Here is a 22,407-nt window from a genome sequence, read left to right as displayed (position 1 = left end):
CACAGAGGAAAAAATGCTGAGATGTGGTTTAATGTGTTCTGAGAGCACCAGATCCAACACCGTGGCTATAAAGGTTTTCTATCATATGACTTGGTACATGAAGAAAAAAGAGGTCTGGTGTGGTGGGAGAGAGCAGTATGTCCACCGTGCAGTTATACATCAAGAATGTTTCAACTGTATGAAGAGATGCCGAAGAGAGGTTGGGGAAGAAAAAGCTGATGATCATAGAGCGTTTGATCCAGATTTAAGAGAGCTTAAGAAATTATTCAGGTTACAACCAAATAATATTCATTGTGAAATAATGCGTGAGATAATTTCAGAAACTCCTATGAACAAATTTTGGAATATGTGGAGACCAGATGATTTGATAGTTGCAAGTAGAAAGATAGTTCTTGATACACTTCAACAACAATTATTTCTGTTACATAAAGTAAAGTTTTCAAATCTACTCGCATCATTGTGTTATCGCCCAGCAGATACTCGATGGCAAAATATCGACTTTGAAATTTCAGCAACCATGACAGATTGAATGAAACAAAATATTGTGTTAAATGATACTGTTTTAGTTCCTGTCAGTGTTGTTGAGAGCACGTTAACCATGGACACTAGCATCTGCTATAACGATTCATTCGTGACAAGAATTAACTATTTCGGATACTAATATTAGGATTGTTGTTGATCGTATCGAATGGTCAGATTTAGTTTATCTCGAAGTGTCTATAGTCAGAAGAATATCTCAGCTGTGGAGGGTTTTTATAGACTTCACAGAAAATCATAATCAAACTCAGGAAGGCAATAGCGAAGATATAGTAAGAAACCATATTAGTTATAAACACTGTGACAAAAAATAAACGCGACTTTGATCTTAATGATGAATTTATCATAACGCTGAAACAACACCAGAGTAAACATTGTGCGAGCTGTAACACAGTAATGTTGTGGCAGTATTCAAATAATAATCCAGGTCAGTTTAACGTAGATAGAAGTAATAGTAGTCTTGGTCACACACGTAAAAATGTGATGCTGACCTGTATTGAATGTTAAAGAAGTCGAGGCGCTAGTTCACAAAAGTGAACGCCATGGTAACTGTAATTGTTCACGGTCAAATCCACGCTGAGCAGCGATTGAATCTAGTCTGTAGATTGCAGGTCTACCCGTGGATCTTACCACGCTGGACATTGTATGTATCGTCACACCACAAAGAGGATCAGTTGCTCTTTTTTTACCCCCTTCAAGTTCACCAGGTTCATATAACTGTCTTACAGACACAGTGCCTAGTACTGATTGTTTTGAGAAGGAATGATGTCGTTTTATTGGTATTTGTTGTTTTGTGATTGCATTGATGGGTGTCATGCAAAATGCACGAGTAATTTCGTTATTTAACGCAGCTATCACACTTGGTAGTATTGCAACCTATTCACGAGATCTCTTGTCCTTGTGAAGTAGTTCCTTCGCATAATGACATCCAAACAATCGCTCAGTAAGTGTTCGATTAAATCGTTCAACAATTGCCTGATCGCCACGAATTGCGGTATGTCCTCGTCTGATTTTGTCGTTATGTGTTTTCATCAGAGATGATACTGCACGAAGAAATTCCTTGCCAGGATCAACCTGTAGTAACTGTTGCCATCGTATACCACCAACTTGATAAATTCGTTCAAACGCAGATGCAACTTCAATTGTTTCTTTAGTTGATAATGGTTCTGCTTTTTTATATCTATTTGCAAAGTCAACAACAGTTAACGCGTATCTATATATACGTCATTTGCGTCTACTAGTTTTAACGGTATCGTGTGGTGAAAACAAAATATCTGCTTGATGAATTTCATTGGGAGCGCTAACATCAAAATGTGCGTGCTGATTTTATTTAGGCGGTGGTAGATAAATTTGCCATATTGCTTGTCGTGCTAACCAGTTTGCAGCAACAGAACGTGTGACATTTGTTGCATCAGCAAGTTTATTAATCGCTGTTCTACCCCTCCAATATCCTTTGGGGCTATGATAAATCGATTCCATTATAATAATACTAATCGGTTGATTAATTACCGGCCCCTAATACTAGTTTACCTTTCATCGCGGATTATGCTAGGAAGCTAGCAAGTTTTTCTCTGAGAGATTTATTTTTTTATGGAATTTAATGAGCGATTTTTATCTGCAATATGTCCGTTGCTGTCAATCTTTATTTTTTATACACAACATCATGAACGGGTCATGCTTGATCAATCGCATTTATTGGATATTCTCCAGGTCTTGGTTGATCTCGCTCGTCAAGTCGGATATCCAGTCGGATTCCAGGAGCACACTAATTATATCCAGGAAGATGCTTTTTCTCCTGGGTATTTAACCGATGGAGCTTCTGGTAATTTTCCTAACAAGGCAGCGATATCACCACCTGTCTTCATACGATACGAACTAAATTTGTAGTTTTAGTACCACATTTCACACACTTGCCTGTAAGTGCAGGCTTTTTACTTTTTGTCATTATTGTTGTTAATCGAGTGGTGGGGGTCGATTCTCTGCATTGAACACAATATAAATCCATATTATTTATTATATTTGTGCAACATGAATATCATTGATTTTTCAGCGACACGAAAGCAAGAGCCAGGAAAACATCATCCAGCTCCACCAAATTCTATCAGAGCAATTATCATACGTCCATCTGGGTCTGGTAATACGCAATTGTTGCTTGATTTGATAATGAGATTGTTCGAGCGGGATAAGTTATATTTAGTTGAACCATCCATAGATGATCAGCGATGCTACGATGTGCTTACAGATTTTAATGACAATGCAAAATTATTGGACGAGGATGGTAATTAGATTATTGATTTTATCACCGATATTGATGAAGCCCCATCTGTAGATGACCTCGATGGATTGATTAATAATCTCGTAGTATACGATGATGTGATGCTGGACAAACAATCAAATCCAGCTCGGATATGTTCTCGAGGCAGACACAAAAGCACAGACGTGATTGGTGTTTCTCAGCGATCTACATAAATACCTAAAGTGATTAGAGATAACTGTAATATGTAACATGTGTTTAATAGAGTTGATACACAAACTCTGCGAAATATTCGTCAGACTTGGTGTTCAAGGGATATGGATATGATTGACTTAAAAAAAAAAAACTCCTTTTAACGTGCGCAAGCTACCTATTCTGTATTTATCACGATAAATTTACACGATCCTCGGTCGCGATATCGTGTAGGTCTTGAAAAACGTTTTGGTTAAGAAACAACAGCAGGGAGGGTGACGACCAAGAATGAGTGTCCGGGTTGGTAAACGAACACGCGTACAAATTTAAAAACACGAGCGTCAAAGATAACGCAACAATATTAGCTAACCCGAATAGAGAAAATCTCGGTCGGTTGGAGGCTTCGGTTTGACGCTCTTGACCTTGTATTTTCATTTTTTTTTCGTAGTAAGCTTTATTTTCAAAGAAGACTTGCTACGAAAATTGGTCTGTTCACGCTCCCTGCTGATCCTTAGGTTACAATTTGTGTTTTATGTGTCATATATCTGTTGCTGGTGTTGTTATTTGATTTTAGAACAAATACGTCAGGTACAACGTCAGACATCAAGGGTTTCTTCTTTAAAAGTTGTTCTTTGCTTGTGGACACCTTGACTGAGACGACCTGTCTGAGACAGCCAGACTGCGATAAGAAGATGTTAGCAAAACAGCTAGATTTCTCTGTCGCATGGGTGAAGAACTTCTTTATAAAACGAACACACCGTGTCATTTCTGATATATGTATAGATCATACGAACACATGGTGACCTCTCTGAGATATTTATCATCACTGTATCATTTATCTGAGGTGAGAAAAAGATGCTACAATTATGTCATTAAAGTATATCATGTTAACATCCTTATCATTTATGTTGATATTCAATTCTGTGCAATTGCTTGTAATGAACGTTAACACTGTATGAAGCGAAATTGCCTTGACAGTCGTTGTTGAACGTGCAAACCTTCTAGGAAACATGAATAATTGACATTAGAATAAATATTTGGTGGTATTAATCTGAGTGTGGAAAATGTATTCATTTTAGGTTTCAAAAAACCTACCATACGAGACAGATTCAGCATAGACTATATAGAGTTCTAGCAAGTCTCATTAGTTTAGTACTTTTCTTGGTGACGTACACTCAGTAGTTATTACCTTTATTAATTTAAACGTCTGAGTATTATTTGAGACTTTCAGCTTCTTTAGTTACTTTGTTGTCACCATGTGCAGTCATTCTGCATTTTATTTTATTTCTGTAAATCCCAGGATTGAACAATCCGTCAGAAATTTAAATAAATCTTATATCAATGCCATTTATGTAGCAAAACATTATGCGTTTGCTTTCAACTGAATAGGCGTAAGTATCAGGGATCACCAGTCTCTCAGTACTGCGATGTGTACTGTATTTCGGCCCGCCATTAGATGCTATTTATCTATCGATAAGGCTTCACCTAACCAAAACCTTTGTAGACAGACAATTTAGACTGATAAGAGTTGTATCGAAGGCATACGCTCTCATCTAAAAGGTTTTCATTTTAACTTCTAAACGAGATATGTATATGTTACGTAATTAGTCTTTGATATAAACATTTAAAACTGAGCTCTTTTTCAACGCATTTTGTATATCCTTCACTTTCATTTTCTCTCCATTGTCAGTTTTCGCATAAGTTCGGGGTATTGACCTAATGTATTACTTATATCCTCTCTGATGTTTGAATCACGTTGAACAGTTAACCAGCAAAAGGATTTAAAAAGTCCTTTTTGATGGCATATTTAGAAGAAGCGTAGGCTTACCCTCCTTTTACTATGAAAAATGCTTTAACTATGGCCTGTGTGGATTCATCATCAGGTCAGATTATTAAAGCTTCATAATTTGGTCAAAGGTCATGAAAGTGCAAATGTCGTATAAAACGAAACTACCAAAATAGCACGAACATTTCAACAAAACACGTATAAGACTTTAGCAAAAATATTTTAAGAATCATGAAAATGGGTTATTGAAAGTCAAAATTAAAGTAAAGATCATGTTTGAACTTATTTATTTTCCAGGTTGATATTTTGAATAAAAAAATTCATACTTGGTCAAATCCTGAAAGGGTTACGTGCATTATTGGAGCCAATGTCATTATAAATCCAATCAATGCCACTATCAGTTCTGCACTTTGAAAGCACAAATTCAAGTCACAGATGAAATACCTCTATTCGGTTTTCACATGACTATTTTTTAAATTAGTTATGACATAAGTGGACCCAAAAATGCAAATAAAGCGTAAAAGTAACTCTAAATAGTCATAAATATAATAAGCGTTAAGCATGTGTTAAATATAACGGATGGAAGGGTGTGGGGGCCATTGGACTATATTATATCTTTTGGCATTTATTATGCTGCGAATGATGTATAAAAAGGATCATGCAAAAGAATGGCTTACTACAAGGGATCTGTATTCATAATGTTCCCTGGTCGCAATATTACCACCTAAGTTTTGTTTAATCTAGGAAATCCAACATTACCCTATTTCATAAGTGGCTTGCACACAATATTCACTGCCCGTATGTCAATTGAACATAATTAATACTCGTTTGTAAGAAGGGAAATTATTAACTGCTCCGATGTATGCAGAAAATATCCACTACTCAGATGTAAGTAGAAATAATTCACTACTCAGATGTTAACAGAAATAATTCACTACTCAGATGTTAACAGAAATAATTCACTACTCAGATGTAAACAGAAATAATTCACTACTCAGATGTAAACATAAATGATTAACTACTCAGATCTAAGCATAAAGTATTCACTACTCAGATGTAAACAGAAATTAGTCACTACTCAGATGTAAACATAAATAATTCACTACTCAGATGTAAACAGAAATAATTCACTACTCCAATGTAAATAGAAATAATTCACTACTTAGATGTAAACAGGAATAATTAACTACTCAGATGTAAACAGAAATAATTCACTACTCGGATGTAAACAGAAGTTATTTACTACTCAGATGTAAACAGAAATAATTCACTACTCAGATGTAAGCAGAAATAATTCACTACTCAGATGTGAACAGAAATTATTTACTCCTCAGATGTAAACAGAAACTATTCAATACTCGGATGTAAGCAGAAATTATTCACTACTCGGATGTGAACAGAAATTATTCACTACTCGGATGTAAACAGAAATTATTCACTACTCAGATGTAGGCAGAAATAATTTACTACTCACATCAAAGCATAAAGCATTCACTACTCAGATGTAAACAGAAATAATTCACTACTCAGACCTAAGCATAAAGTATTCACTACTCAGATGTAAACAGAAATAATTTACTACTCAGATCTAAGCATAAAGTATTCACTACTCAGATGTAAACAGAAATAATTCACTAACCAGATGTAAACAGAAATAATTCACTACTCAGATGTAGACAGAAATAATTCACTACTCAGATATAAACATAAATGATTCACTACTCAGATCTAAGCATAAAGTATTCACTACTCAGATGAAAACAGAAATAATTCACTACTCGGATGTAAACAGAAATAATTCACTACTTAGATGTAAACAGAAATAATTCACTACTCAGATGTAAACAGAAATTATTCACTACTCAGATGTAAACATAAATAATTCACTACTCAGATGTAAACAGAAATAATTCACTACTGAGATGTAAACAGAAATAATTCACCACTCGGATGTAAACAGAAGTTATTGCTACTCAGATGTAAACAGAAATAATTCACTACTCAGATGAGAACAGAAATTATTTACTCCTCAGATGTAAACAGAAACTATTCACTACTCGGATGTAAGCAGAAATTATTCACTACTCGGATGTGAACAGAAATTATTCACTACTCAGATATAAACAGAAACTATTCACTACTCGGATGTAAGCAGAAATTATTCACTACTCAGATATTAACATAAATGTTTCACTACTCAGATGTAAACAGAAATAATTCACTACTCAGATGCGAACAGAATTGTTTCACTACTTAGATGTAAACATAAACTATTCACTACTCGGATGTAAGCAGAAATTATTCACTACTCGAATATAAACAGAAAGCATTCACTACTCAGATCTAAGCATAAACTATACACTATTCGGATGTAGGCAGAAATTATTCACTACTCGAATATAAACAGAAATTATTCACTTCTCAGATCTAAGCATAAATTATTCAGTACTCGGATGCAAACAGAAATTATTCACTACTCAGATCTAAGCATAAAGTATTCACTACTCAGATCTAAGCATAAAGTATTCACTACTCAGATCGAAGCATAAATTATTCACTACTCAGATGTAAACAGAAATTATTCCCTACTCAGATCTAAGCAGAAATTATTCACTCCTCATATCTAAGCATAAAGCATTCACTACTCAAACACAAATAAAATAGAAAATATTCAGTATTCAGATGTGAGCAGAAATTATTCACTGCTCAGATACAAATGGAAATATTCCGTACTCGGTTCAAGTAGAAAATAACTACTACTCATGCTTAAATAGAAAATATTCACTGCTCCGATGTAAGCAGACAATATTCACTGCTAAGACGTTAGAAGAAATTAGTCACTACCCAGATACATGTAGAAATATGTAGTACTCAGATGTAAGTATAAAATATTCACTGCTCCGATGTAAGCAGACAATATTCACTACTAAGACGTTAGAAGAAATTAGTCACTACCCAGATACATATAGAAATATGTAGTACTCAGATGTAAGTATAAAATATTTACTGCTCTGATGTAAGCAGGAAATATTCACCAATCAAATGCATGTAGAAAATGAGATGCATGTAGAACATCTGAATTGCTCGGATGCAAGTAGAAAATACCCAGCACCTTGATGTAAGTAGAAACTATTTATTAGTCAGATGTAGGTAGTATATATTCACTACTGAAATGAAAGTAGAAAATATGAACAGCTCATATGCAATTATAAAATATTCACTACTCAAATGCACGCAGGCATATTTACTACTCTGATGTAAGTAGAAAATAGTTGATGCTCGAATGAAAGAAGAATTCTCTCATGAAAAAATTGATAAATTGCCGGGCTGTTAATTTAATTTCTGCGTCTAGATAATGAAAATAGTTGCAGTAGCGGAAGAATTTGTCTTCGCTGTCATACCAACACTTTCTTTTTGGGTTTGACGCGATGTTTCAGCGCATGATGAAGTATTTATGGCGGCCAGTATAACTTGTGGAGGAAGAACCCGATATACACTTGTAGGAACCACCAACCCATGGGAAGCTACGAGAAAGTTTTCTCACAAAACCAGAATAGCCGAACCTGAGACTTGAACCCACGCGGATAGAGCAGAGATAGAACTGATTGGTGAAGGCGAGCTCTTAAGACCACTGTGCCAACAGTGGGCCCAGGATATTATGATGACGGCACGCAAGATAAAACTGATATTGCATAATAGGCATATTACAGAGTCGGCGCATGACAACTCAACCAAAGGCACGTGCGCTGAGCCTTTCTAAATAAATTTTTATGAAATAAATCACACACAAATACAAAAACAGAATAAAAGAGCCGAAAGGTGATATTTTTCCATATTGTTATCATATCTCTTAAGGACGCAAATACGTAATTGCAATGCAACACAATAATAATCTAATAATAATTCTACTACATGTAAGTATAAGCATGTATAATTTCTAATAGTAGTCGCCTATTTGGTCTGATCAAGTTCCAGATGCATTTTCCTCGCTCACAATAGATGCATACAACCTTTACAGGCAGTACTCTCATATGTTTTCCAGTAACAAAGCAATAATAAGGAAAGCTAACAGACTTTAATCTTTTTTTTTTTTTTTGGCGTTACTTGCAAGACAGTCTCTCGTCACCCCTAATGACTCTTACCGTAGTAGTAGACGGAAAGGATAGAAATCCATTTTTTTAAAATTAGTCTAGCAGCAACCATTGCAGCATATCGAGAACCAGCAATCAAAGAGAAGGGGGATAGAGGCATCTTAATGTATCACGGATAATCTAATTTATGCAGAGAAATAGCACAGCGGTAAGAATTAGAAACTAGCTAAGGTTTTACAGGCTCCCTAGGCGCGGAATGCGAGTATCTTATCTGTAAACTACAGGGGAGTTAGTAAAAACATCATCCCGTGTGTTCTAGACGCTGCTGTAAATGACGGATATTTTTCGACTGCTATTCCAGAGTACAGGCATACATCCAACTTCCGATATACTTTAGTTGACCTCTAACTATATATTTAGAAGTCTAGAGATTTTGAGGAACAGTCAAACATAAATAAATAATAAAACATTAACCCTCTATCCTTTTCTTCTTACATCGCGGAAATTGCAATCGTCTTTGGGAACAGTTATCCTTGGATGCTATGTCTCAGAACGATCTATATTAACATTAGCTTTTTCTGTGCATGGCTGAATAGCAAACCGTTTCCACGTTTCGTGTCTCATTCGAATGGGATTCCTTAGAAAGGTGAATCATGAAATTATTCTATAAGATACAACACATTTATTACAACTAAACAAGGTGTATACATGCTTCCTTAAAGAAGAGATGCTCTTAAATTCCATCTATCCTGAAATAATTTTAAAACAAGTAGAAGATCTAGGATATGCTTGGTGTACAGTCAATATGATAAACAGATGAAAAAAGTATTTGATACAGGCTGCTGTTTTTATACAGTCAACTTTATGACCAAAGCAGACATCTGCCTGAAAATATTTGCATATTATGTGGAACGGACTACAAGTCACTAAATATATATATTTGGAATTTACTTGAAACAGCTGCAAAATACAAAGCAGCTCACTTGAAAAAGTACTTTCATTTCAGGCTGCCATGCACTCACTCTTTTATAATGCAATGCATTTGTCCCTATCCAGCATGTAATATGCTGACAGATATGATACAGTGCCTCTATCAAGCATGCCAATATGTGACAGATATGATAAAGTGCCTATATCCAGTGTGTCAATATGGTGACAGATATGATAACATGCCTCTATCCAGCATACCAATATGTGACCGATATGATAAAATGTCTCTATCCAGCATGTCAATATGGTGACAGATATGATAAAGTGACTTTATCCAGCATTTCAATATGGCGACAGATTGATATGATAAAGTGCCCAGATCCAGCATTCCACTATGATGACAGATTTATATCACAAATTGCCCCTATCCATTATGTCACTATGGCGACATGTTGATATGATTATGTGCCCCTATCCTTTATATCACTATGGCGACATGTTGATATGATACTGTGCCCCTATCCAGCATGTCAGATTGGTGACATATATGATACAGTGCCCTTATCCAGTATGTCAATGTGGTGACAGATATGACAAAGTGCTCCTATCGAGCATTCCAACATGATGATAGATATGATAAAGTACCCCAGTCCAACATGTCAATATGGTGACAGATATGATCAAGTGATACATGTACAGTCATAAAACTTTTCTGGGTGCATTTATAGTGGATGGTACTACTCACCAGAGGAAAATTAGGTCATGCTGAAACTGACACATGTACAGTCATGAAACATTCCGTGTACATTTATAGTGGATGGTACTACTCACGAGAGGAAAATTAGGTCATGCTGACACTGACACATGTACAGTCATGAAACATTCCGGGTGCCTTTATAGTGGATGGTACTACTCACCAGAGGAAAATTAGGTCATGCTAACACTGACACATGTATAGTCATGAAACTTTCTGGGTGTATTTATACTTGATGGTACTACTCACCAGAGGAAAATTAGGTCATGCTGACACTGATATATGTACAGTCATGAAACTTTCTGGGTGCATTTATAGTGGATGGTACTACTCACCAAAGGAAACTTAGGTCATGCTGACACTGATACATGTACAGTGACGAAAATTTTTGGTTGTATTTATAGTGGATGGTATAACTCACCAAAGGAAAATTAGGTCATGCTGACACTGATACATGTACAGTCATGAAACTTTCTGGGTGTATTTATAGTGGATGGTGCTACTCACCAAAGGAAAATTAGGTCATGCTGACACTGATACATGTACAGTCATGAACTTTTCTGTGTGTATTATAGTGGATGGTACTTCTCACCAAAGGAAAATTAGGTCATGTTGACCTACCTTTTAGTTTCTGACTATTGCTTATACTGGATGACATCCATACAGTAATCACATTATATCTATATTAGAAATATTAATCACATAAATGACCTACTGATAAACCTTGCCTTATTTTAGTGGCTATTCAAGTTGTTTCTTTTTGTATTAAGCCACAACGGAGTAGGCGAGACGTAAATATTCAAATATTCAGTGGATTTCTTGTATGATGCACATACTATGTGCTGCTCCAAAAAGTTATCAACAACACTTACGATCTCTAAGCATGTGAAAATTCTTCCTTTACCAAATGGATGAACTGGTTGATAGTATTAATCTAATACGCAACGAAAGAGCCAATATAAGGCTTCAAATGGACTTTTTTGTGTGCACATAATTAACTTTTGACCTCAAAAATTGTATCCGAAATTGGCCAGACAGAGTGGCATCGTTTCATATCATTAGCTGTACCGTAAAAGATTGTGACCTAACACTGGTACATGTACCTGTTTATACTGCCCCCCTCCCAAAAAAAAAAAACAACAAAAAAAAAACAAACTATTTTCCAAGGCAAAGGCTTTCTGACTTGTTTATGTATTTGTTGATGATTTTAGTGCAGTTTAGGGCTTTTCTTATCGTATTTCTTATTTCCGATGTTACCATTGATCATATTTTCAATTTTTAGTGGACGTTTACCTATAGTTTCACTCCTGAATGTTACTTCATTTTGAAAACTATCGCAATCTAACCTTCTTCTCTGTGATCGCATATTCCTAAAATATATGTGAGTCTATTAGCTTTTTCCTGATCAGATCTCCAACAATGGAAACGCCTCGGCAATATATGTTATATTAATGAATGGTCCGCCGAAAACATATATGTCATGTGTTTTATTTCGCTTTTCCATTATATTTATTTAGAAAGAATCAAACCCATATAATATACTCATTTTTGTCGGTTATAGACTTAATCCGGTCATATGATAGTTTAATCTGAAAATACCATTAAAAAATTCCTCGTCTTTCTTGTTGACCAGAACAATGATTTATTCAATATTTGTTTCTTTCACTATTCTAACGGTAATGTATGCCGATAGCTATTTGTATTTGTTTCCTTCAAACACTATCCACTCGAATTTACATTAAATTTTAGCATGATTAAATTTGTATTCTTTCCCTTGATCACTATCCAATTGATTTTACATTAAAGTTTAACACTGTTATATTTGTAATCTTTCCCTCGATAAGTATCCATTAGATGTTAAATTAAATGTCAGAATTGTTAAATTTATATTCTTTCCGTTGATCACTATCTAGCCGCTTTTTGTAGTGACTGGTTGGTAGCATCACATTTGCGTGATGCATCATTAGAAATTCCATACTTTATATGGGATATAGTTCCTACGAGCACTGTAATTATGATTCTGTTGTCATTGAAATAGATTGAGGTGAAACACGCCTGAAGTATTCACCTTTTCACCAGGCAGTTTTGTTGTTGTTGTTGTTGAGGGTTTAACGCCATTTTCAGCACAAGATAGGCATCCTTCATGATCCTTGTCATGAAAATGTTGAAGAGTGTAGGTGATATTATACATCCCCGTCTGACTCAAACTGTTGTTTGAAACCAATCTCCTCAGCTGCAATTGACGAGGACAGCACTGGTGGCTTTGCCATAGCGGTGCACAACAATCTGCGCCAGGTTTGAGCTGATGTTGTACTTCCTCATAGTTGCCCATAAAGCTGAATGCCATACCTCATCAAAGGCCGTTTTCAAAATCTATAAAGACGTCGTGAAGATCCTGCGGATGCTGAAGGTATTTCTCGCAAAGGAGTCTGAGATTGAATATTTGTTCTGTGTTGTTCCTTTCTGCTGGGAAGCCTGCCTGCTCTTCAGCAATAATTTTCTCTGCTTGAGGCTTTATTCTCTTGAGAATTATCTTCAGTATTACTTTGCTTAGGTGACTGATCGGACTGATTACTTTTGGTGTTACATATCTTTAATTCCATGTTAAACCGCATACTGTTTTTATACTGCTCAATGTTTTAGGAAAAAAGATATAAAACTAGACATTGCAAATATTGGACGCAGACGGCACGTGTTTTACATGTTATGTGTATATAGTCCTCGAACCTATTCCCTTCAATGAAACCGGAAAAAGACAGGCTCATCGTTTACACTGAAAACAAGATGACAGTATTAGGAATAACCTGGCGATAATGAAGTTAGAAACTATAAATTAATGAATGAAATGACTAAGTTTTGTGCATATTTAACATCCTTCATGCTTTTAATTTTCTTTTTTAAAATCGCAACGGGTAGGATGGTAGGCGATTACAATGAAAAGATATACTTTAATGTCACGAAAATCTAATACGAACATTTACATTTTCATTTTCACAGGCTAACAATTTTGTTTGTTCAAATTATTTATATGCAATCGCGCTAAAACAATATAAAACGGACGGAAACAGCAAGACGTTTTAGCATCTTCTGATATCAGAGGTACCTACAAGGTGTTTTTTAAACAAATTACCTGGATATACTTTTGCTAGTATCTATCGACTGTGCGGCCGTGCTATCTAAGGATGTATTACTCCACAGCTCCACCGATTTGGTATCAAATCTTCGGCTCAGCCGCTTACTAGGGGAACCTTTGAACGATCTATACATGTTCCTCACATCGGAGCTAGTATCAGATGTAGTTTTCACAGGACCTTGTATACCAGTGGAACTTCCTGTCTGCGTACGTTTCTCATTCCCCTTACCTGTCTCCCACATGGGAATGGTACGTCTGCGCCTAAACCCGAGATCTTCGAGTCTTTTGCGCTGTTCATCGACGATATCGCTAGTCTGGGAATTAGTCCTGAAGCTAGATGTGACAGGAGAAGTGTAATGTTGTTTATCGAGGACAGAATCATACACATCTGAGTTAGATTGTACCAAGTTCTGACCACCACTGTGAAAATGTTCCATACAGCGAAAATCATCTTTACGAGGACTTTCTACCTTGATTGGTTCACCGATTACCCAATAGAAGCCATTTTGCCGTGGATTGTAAATAAAGCGTCCCTCAATTTCACTACCAGTATTCTCTGAGTCTTTGCTTTCAAGCATTATATCAAACTTCACTAACTCACAAAGTGTACTTTCCCCTAGACTCCGATTCAATTTAAGGTTTTCCATAATAACGTTGGCCCTGAATATCGGGCAGCATGTTGGTGTCGGAAAAATCCTACTTATGTCGAGTAGTTTAACATCTTCTTTATAATTATTTCCTCGTAATATCATAGCTTGGCTTGACGTCGGCATGTTTGTTACTGTTCTCTCTTATTTTTGTCAACAAATTTAAAGTCAGCCATCTTGTTTTCTGACGTCAGTAATGACGTCAGAAAAATATTTAAATGTTGCATTCAACACGCGGGTTTTACTCATATCATCCTCTCTTCCATCCTCCTCTTCTTTATCGTTTTTCTTTTGCTGTTAATCTTGTTTTTGTTGTAGTTATTGTTGTTAGTATCATTTATGACGTGGTTCCCTTCGTCATCATTGTCATCATCATCTTCTAGGTAATAATAATAATATTAATAATAATAATGACGATGATGATGATGATGATGATAATAATAATAATAATAGGTGGGCCCCGAGTGAACGAGTGGTCTAAAGCGCTCTCCGTTACGGATCACTGCCATCTCACCTCTGTGCGTGGGTTCGAGTCTCGGATTCAGCCAATGTTGGCATGTGAGAAAGCTTGCCAGTAGCTTCTCGAGGGTCAGTGGTTCTTTACCGGGATTTCCCGGGTTCTTCCTTCACCATTAATACTGGCCGCCATGTATAACCTATTGTGTGCTGAAGAATGGCGTTAAACCCTACAACAACAACAGCAATAATAATAATAATAATAATAATAATAGGTACTATTATTACTGTTATTACTATTATCATCATCATCATCATTACCGAGTCTACATATGCAGCAGCTTTAGGAACATTTTAGATATATTCAAAACAGTTGCAAAAATGTAAAGGTGAAACATAAAATCGGTTATTCCTCTCACCCTCGCGGGGGTTTCCTGTTTTTTCCTGCACTAGTTAAACTGACCATCATGCATAGTCTATCTAAAATACGGCATTAAACAAACAACAACAACGACAACAACGTATTTGTTATTACATATTTTACAGGAACTGGTTAAAACGAAGGAAAAGTCCTTTTAGTGAAAGCTTGAAAAAGTACGTATAAACTTAGTACAGCTAAAATTCACACCCTACAAAAAGTTATCCGATGTAATGGGATATGGTTTTCCATCTGTATATATGATTGAAATATACTTAAAATGATGTTCGCCTTATTTTAGAGATATTAAATGAGGATAGCGAGTTCTTGCCCTTCAGTATCCTCAACACATCTATTGTGAAATGAAGATTTTTCTTAGATAACTGTAATTTTTCTAATACCACACCACTGAAAATAAATAATCAAATTAAATAAACGAAATGTTATTCAATATAAAAATAATGTTGGCATCAATATGTTTTAGCCCTAATTGTAAATGAAAAAAATGAAGTAAACCTTTTCTATGAAATATTCTTTATGCTTATCATTCGTTGGAAATTAAAATGTGGGATAATGATTTACATGATGCAATACCTGTAGAGTAGAAACCTTTCTATTCGTTCTAACAAAATCGTGCAAACAAACAAAAAAAGTTTCATTTCCAAATCTTGAAGCGTATTTAAGTGTCAAACAATTTATTCCTTAAAATAGGTAAAATTGATTTAGATTAGTTTGGATATTGTTTGCAAACAAATGAATCTACAATTCATTTGTCTAATGTATGAATATACTACGTGAATTAATTTGTCTAATGTATGAGTATAATACGGTGAATTCATTTGTCTAATGTATGAGTATAATACGGTGAATTCATTTGTCTAATGTATGAGTATACTACGTGAATTCATTTGTCTAATGTATAATATGGTGAATTCATTTGTCTAATGTATGAGTATACTACGTGAATTCATTTGTCTAATGTATAATACGGTGAATTCATTTGTCTAATTATGAGTATAATACGGTGAATTCATTTGTCTAATGTATGAGTATACTACGTGAATTCATTTGTCTAATGTATGAGTATAGTACGTGAATTCATTTGTCTAATGTATAATATTGTGAATTCATTTGTCTAATGCATGAGTATACTACGTCAATTCATTTGTCTAATATATGAGTATAATACGGTGAATTCATTTGTCTAATGTATAATACGGTGAATTCATTTGTCTAATGTATGAGTATACTACGTGAATTCATTTGTCTAATGTATGAGTATACTACGTGAATTCATTTGTCTAATGTATAATATTGTGAATTCATTTGTCTAATGCATGAGTATACTACGTCAATTCATTTGTCTAATATATGAGTATAATACGGTGAATTCATTTGTCTAATGTATAATACGGTGAATTCATTTGTCTAATGTATGAGTATACTACGTGAATTCATTTGTCTAATGTATAATATGGTGAATTCATTTGTCTAATGCATGAGTATACTACGTCAATACATTTGTCTAATATATGAGTATAATACGGTGAATTCATTTGTCTAATGCATGAGTATACAACGTGAATTCATTTGTCTAATGTATAATATGGTGAATTCATTTGTCTAATGCATGAGTATACTACGTCAATACATTTGTCTAAAATATGAGTATAATACGGTGAATTCATTTGTCTAATGTATAATACGGTGAATTCATTTGTCTAATGTATGAGTATACTACGTGAATTCATTTGTCTAATGTATAATATGGTGAATTCATTTGTCTAATGTATGAGTATTCTACGTGAATTCATTTGTCTAATGTATGAGTATACTACGTGAAAACATTTGTCTAATGTATGAGTATACTACGTGAATTCGTTTGTATAATGTATGAGTATAATACGGTGAATTCATTTGTCTAATGTATGAGTATACTACGTGAATTCATTTGTCTAATGTATAATATGGTGAATTCATTTGTCTAATGTATGAGCATACTACGTGAATTCATTTGTCTAATGTATGAGTATCCTACGTGAATTCATTTGTCTAATGTATGAGTATACTACGTGAATTCGTTTGTATAATGTATGAGTATAATACGGTGAATTCATTTGTCTAATGTATGAGTATAATACGGTGAATTCATTTGTCTAATGTATGAGTATAATACGGTGAATTCATTTGTCTAATGTATGAGTATACTACGTGAATTCATTTGTTTATGTATAATACGGTGAATTCATTTGTCTAATGTATGAGTATACTAAGGTGAATTCATTTGTCTAATGTATGAATATAATACGGTGAATTCATTTGTCTAATGTATAATATGGTGAATTCATTTGTCTAATGTATAATATGGTGAATTCATTTGTCTAATGTATGAGTATACTACGTGAATTCATTTCTCTAATATATGAGTATAATACGGTGAATTCATTTGTCTAATGTATGAGCATACAACGTGAATTCATTTGTCGAATGTATGAGTATACTACGTGAATTCGTTTGTCTAATGTATGAGTATAATACGGTGAATTGATTTGTCTAATGTATGAGTATACTACGTGAATTCATTTCTCTAATGTGTGAGTATACTACAGCGAATTCATTTGTCTAATGTATGAGTATACTACGGTGAATTCATTTTTCTAATGTATGAGTATAATACGGTGAATTCATTTGTCTAATGTATGAGTATACCACGGTGAATTCATTTTCTAATGTATGAGTATACGACGGAGAATTCATTTGTCTAATGTATGAGCATACTACGGTGAATTCATTTGTCCATTTGTCTAATGTATGAGTATACTACGGTGAATTCATTTGTCCATTTGCCTAATGTATGAGTATACTACGGTGAATTCATTTGTCGAATGTATGAGTATACTACGTGAATTCATTTGTCTAATTACGAGTATACTACGGTGAATTCATTTGTCCAATGTATGAGTATAAAACGTGAATTCATTTGTAAAATGTATGAGTATATTACGTGAATTCGTTTGTCTAATGTATGAGTATACTACGTGGATTCATTCGTCTAATGTATGAGTATAATACGGTGAATTCATTTGTCTAATGTATCAGTATACCACGTGAATTCCTTTGTCTAATGTATGAGTATAATACGGTGAATTCATCTGTCTAATGTATGAGTATACTACGTGAATTCATTTGTCTAATGGATGAGTATACTACGGTGAATTCATTTGTCTAATGTATAATATGGTGAATTCATTTGTCTAATGTATGAGTATACTACGGTGAATTCATTTGTCTACTGTATGAGTATACTACGGTGAATTCATTTGTCTAATGTATGGGTATACTACGTGAATTCATTTGTCTAATGTATGAGTATACTACGGTGAATTCATTTGTCTAATGTATGAGCATACTACGTGAATTCATTTGTCTAATGTATGAGTATAATACGGTGAATTCATTTGTCTAATGTATGAGTATACCACGTGAATTCATTTGTCTAATGTATGAGTATAACACGGTGAAATCATCTGTCTAATGTATAATACGGTGAAATCATTTATCTAATTTATAATACGGTGAATTCATATGTCTAATGTATGAGTATACTACGTGAATTCATTTGTCTAATGTATAATACGGTGAATTCATTTGTCTAATGTATGAGTATACTACGTGAATTCATTTGTCTAATGTATGAGTATACTACGTGAATTCATTTGTCTAATGGATGAGTATACTAAGTGAATTCATTTGTCTAATATATGAGTATAATACGGTGAATTCATTTGTCTAATGTATAATACGGTGAATTCATTTGTCTAATGTATGAGTATACTACGTGAATTCATTTGTCTAATGTATGAGTATACTACGTGAATTCATTTGTCTAATGTATGAGTATACTACGTGAATTCATTTGTCTAATATATGAGTATACTACGTGAATTCATTTGTCTAATGGATGAGTATACTACGTGAATTCATTTGTCTAATATATGAGTATAATACGGTGAATTCATTTGTCTAATGTATAATACGGTGAATTCATTTATCTAATGTATGAGTATACTACGTGAATTCATTTGTCTAATATATGAGTATAATATGGTGAATTCATTTGTCTAATGTATGAGTATAATATGGTGAAATCATTTGTCTAATGTATGAGTATAATACGTGAATTCATTTGTCTAATGTATGAGTATAATACGTGAATTCATTTGTCTAATGGATGAGTATACTACGTGAATTCATTTGTCTAATATATGAGTATAATACGGTGAATTCATTTGTCTAATGTATAATACGGTGAATTCATTTATCTAATGTATGAGTATACTACGTGAATTCATTTGTCTAATATATGAGTATAATATGGTGAATTCATTTGTCTAATGTATGAGTATAATATGGTGAATTCATTTGTCAAATTACGAATATACTACGGTGAATTCATTTATCTAAAGTATGAGTATACTACGTGAATTCATTTGTCTAATATATGAGTATACTACGGTGAATTCATTTGTCAAATGTATGAGTATAATATGGTGAATTCATTTGTCTAATGTATGAGTATAATACGGTGAATTCATTTGTCAAATTACGAGTATACTACGGCGAATTCATTTGTCTAATATATGAGTATTATACGTGAATTCATTTGTCTAATGTATGAGTATAATACGGTGAATTCATTTGTCTAATGTATAATACGGTGAATTCATTTATCTAATGTATGAGTATACTACGTGAATTCATTTGTCTAATGTATGAGTATAATACGGTGAATTCATTTGTCTAATGTATGAGTATACTACGTGAATTAATTTGTCTAATGTATGAGTATAATACGGTGAATTCATTTGTGTAATGTATGAGTATACTACGTGAATTCATTTGTCTAATGTATGAGTATAATACGGTGAATTCATTTATCTAATGTATGAGTATACTACGTGAATTCATTTGTCTAATATATGAGTATAATATGGTGAATTCATTTGTCTAATGTATGAGTATAATATGGTGAAATCATTTGTCTAATGTATGAGTATAATACGTGAATTCATTTGTCTAATGTATGAGTATACTACGTGAATTCATTTGTCTAATGGATGAGTATACTACGTGAATTCATTTGTCTAATATATGAGTATAATACGGTGAATTCATTTGTCTAATGTATAATACGGTGAATTCATTTATCTAATGTATGAGTATACTACGTGAATTCATTTGTCTAATATATGAGTATAATATGGTGAATTCATTTGTCTAATGTATGAGTATAATATGGTGAATTCATTTGTCAAATTACGAATATACTACGGTGAATTCATTTATCTAAAGTATGAGTATACTACGTGAATTCATTTGTCTAATATATGAGTATACTACGGTGAATTCATTTGTCAAATGTATGAGTATAATATGGTGAATTCATTTGTCTAATGTATGAGTATAATACGGTGAATTCATTTGTCAAATTACGAGTATACTACGGCGAATTCATTTGTCTAATATATGAGTATTATACGTGAATTCATTTGTCTAATGTATGAGTATAATACGGTGAATTCATTTGTCTAATGTATAATACGGTGAATTCATTTATCTAATGCATGAGTATACTACGTGAATTCATTTGTCTAATGTATGAGTATAATACGGTGAATTCATTTGTCTAATGTATGAGTATACTACGTGAATTAATTTGTCTAATGTATGAGTATAATACGGTGAATTCATTTGTCTAATGTATGAGTATACTACGTGAATTAATTTGTCTAATATATGAGTACAATACGGTGAATTCATTTGTCTAATGTATGAGTATACTACGTGAATTCATTTGTCTAATGTATGAGTATAATACGGTGAATGCATTTGTCTAATGTATGAGTATACTACGTGAATTAATTTGTCTAATATATGAGTATAATACGGTGAATTCATTTGTCTGATGTATAATACGGTGAATTCATTTGTCTAATGTATGAGTATACTACGTGAATTCATTTGTCTAATATACAATATGGTCAATTGATTTCTCTAATGTATGAGTATAATATGGTGAATTCATTTGTCTAATGTATGAGCATACTACGTGAATTCATTTGTCTAATGTATGAGTATACAACGGTGAATTCATTTGTTTAATGTATGAGTATGATACGGTGAATTCATTTGTCTAATTTCGAGTATACTACGGTGAATTCATTTGTCTAATGTATCAGTATAATACGTGAATTCATTTGCCTAATGTATGAGTATACTACGTGAATTCATTTGTCTAATGTATGAGTATAGTACGGTGAATTCATTTGTCTAATATATGAGTATCACACGGTGAATTCATTTGTCTAATGTATGAGTACACTACGTGAATTCATTTGTCTAATGTATCAGTATGTTACGGTGAATTCATTTGTCTAATGTATGAGTATAATACGGTGAATTCATTTGTCTAATGTATGAGTAAAATACGGTTAATTCATTTGTCTAATGTATGAGCATGTTATGGTGAATTAATTTGTCTAATGTATGAGTATAATACGGTGAATTCATTTGTCTAATGTATGCGTATAGTACGTGAACTCGTTTGTCTAATGTAGGAGTATACTACGGTGAATTCATTTGTCTAATGTATGAGTATAATACGGTGAATTCATTTTGTCTAATGTATGAGTATAATACGGTGAATTCATTTGTCTAATGTATCAGTATACTACGGTGAATTCATTTGTCTAATGTATGAGTATACTACGGTGAATTCATTTGTCTAATGTAGGAGTATACTACGGTGAATTCATTTGTGTAATGTATGAGTATAATACGGTGAATTCGTTTGTCTAATGTATGAGTAAAATACGGTGAATTCACTTGTCTAATGTATGAGTATGTTACGGTGAATTCATTTGTCTAATGTATGAGTATACTACGGTGAATTCATTTGTCTAATGTATGAGTATACTACGTGAATTCGCTTGTCTAATGTATGAGTATACTACGTGAATTCATTTGTCTAATGTATGAGTATAATACGGTGAATTCATTTATCTAATGTTTGAGTATACTACGTGAATTAATTTGTCGAATGTATGAGTATACTATGGTGAATTCATTTGTCTAATGTATAATACGGTGAATTCATTTATCTAATGTATAATACGGTGAATTCATTTGTCTAATGTATGATTATACTAC

General features: G+C 33.6%; 1 protein-coding gene across 1 annotated transcript in view; it reads right to left on the bottom strand.

Moving 5' to 3' along the window:
• LOC149800219 (uncharacterized) overlaps window positions 1–14,468 on the bottom strand; it is a 29,818-nt gene extending 15,350 nt beyond the window's left edge. The window contains exon 1 of the mRNA XM_089959789.1: window positions 13,675–14,468. Within this exon, the coding sequence (XP_089815915.1) occupies window positions 13,675–14,450 (776 nt within the window). The 5' untranslated portion in view covers window positions 14,451–14,468. The remainder of the gene's footprint in view (window positions 1–13,674) is intronic.
• Between the last annotated feature and the right edge of the window lie 7,939 nt (window positions 14,469–22,407).

The sequence above is a fragment of the Sinohyriopsis cumingii genome, chromosome 5, assembly GCF_028554795.1.
Source record: "Sinohyriopsis cumingii isolate HCF-2022 chromosome 5, ASM2855479v2, whole genome shotgun sequence".
Taxonomy (NCBI): domain Eukaryota; kingdom Metazoa; phylum Mollusca; class Bivalvia; order Unionida; family Unionidae; genus Sinohyriopsis; species Sinohyriopsis cumingii.
The sequence above is the reverse complement of the archived record's forward strand: the minus strand, read 5'-3'. Positions and strand labels throughout refer to the sequence as shown.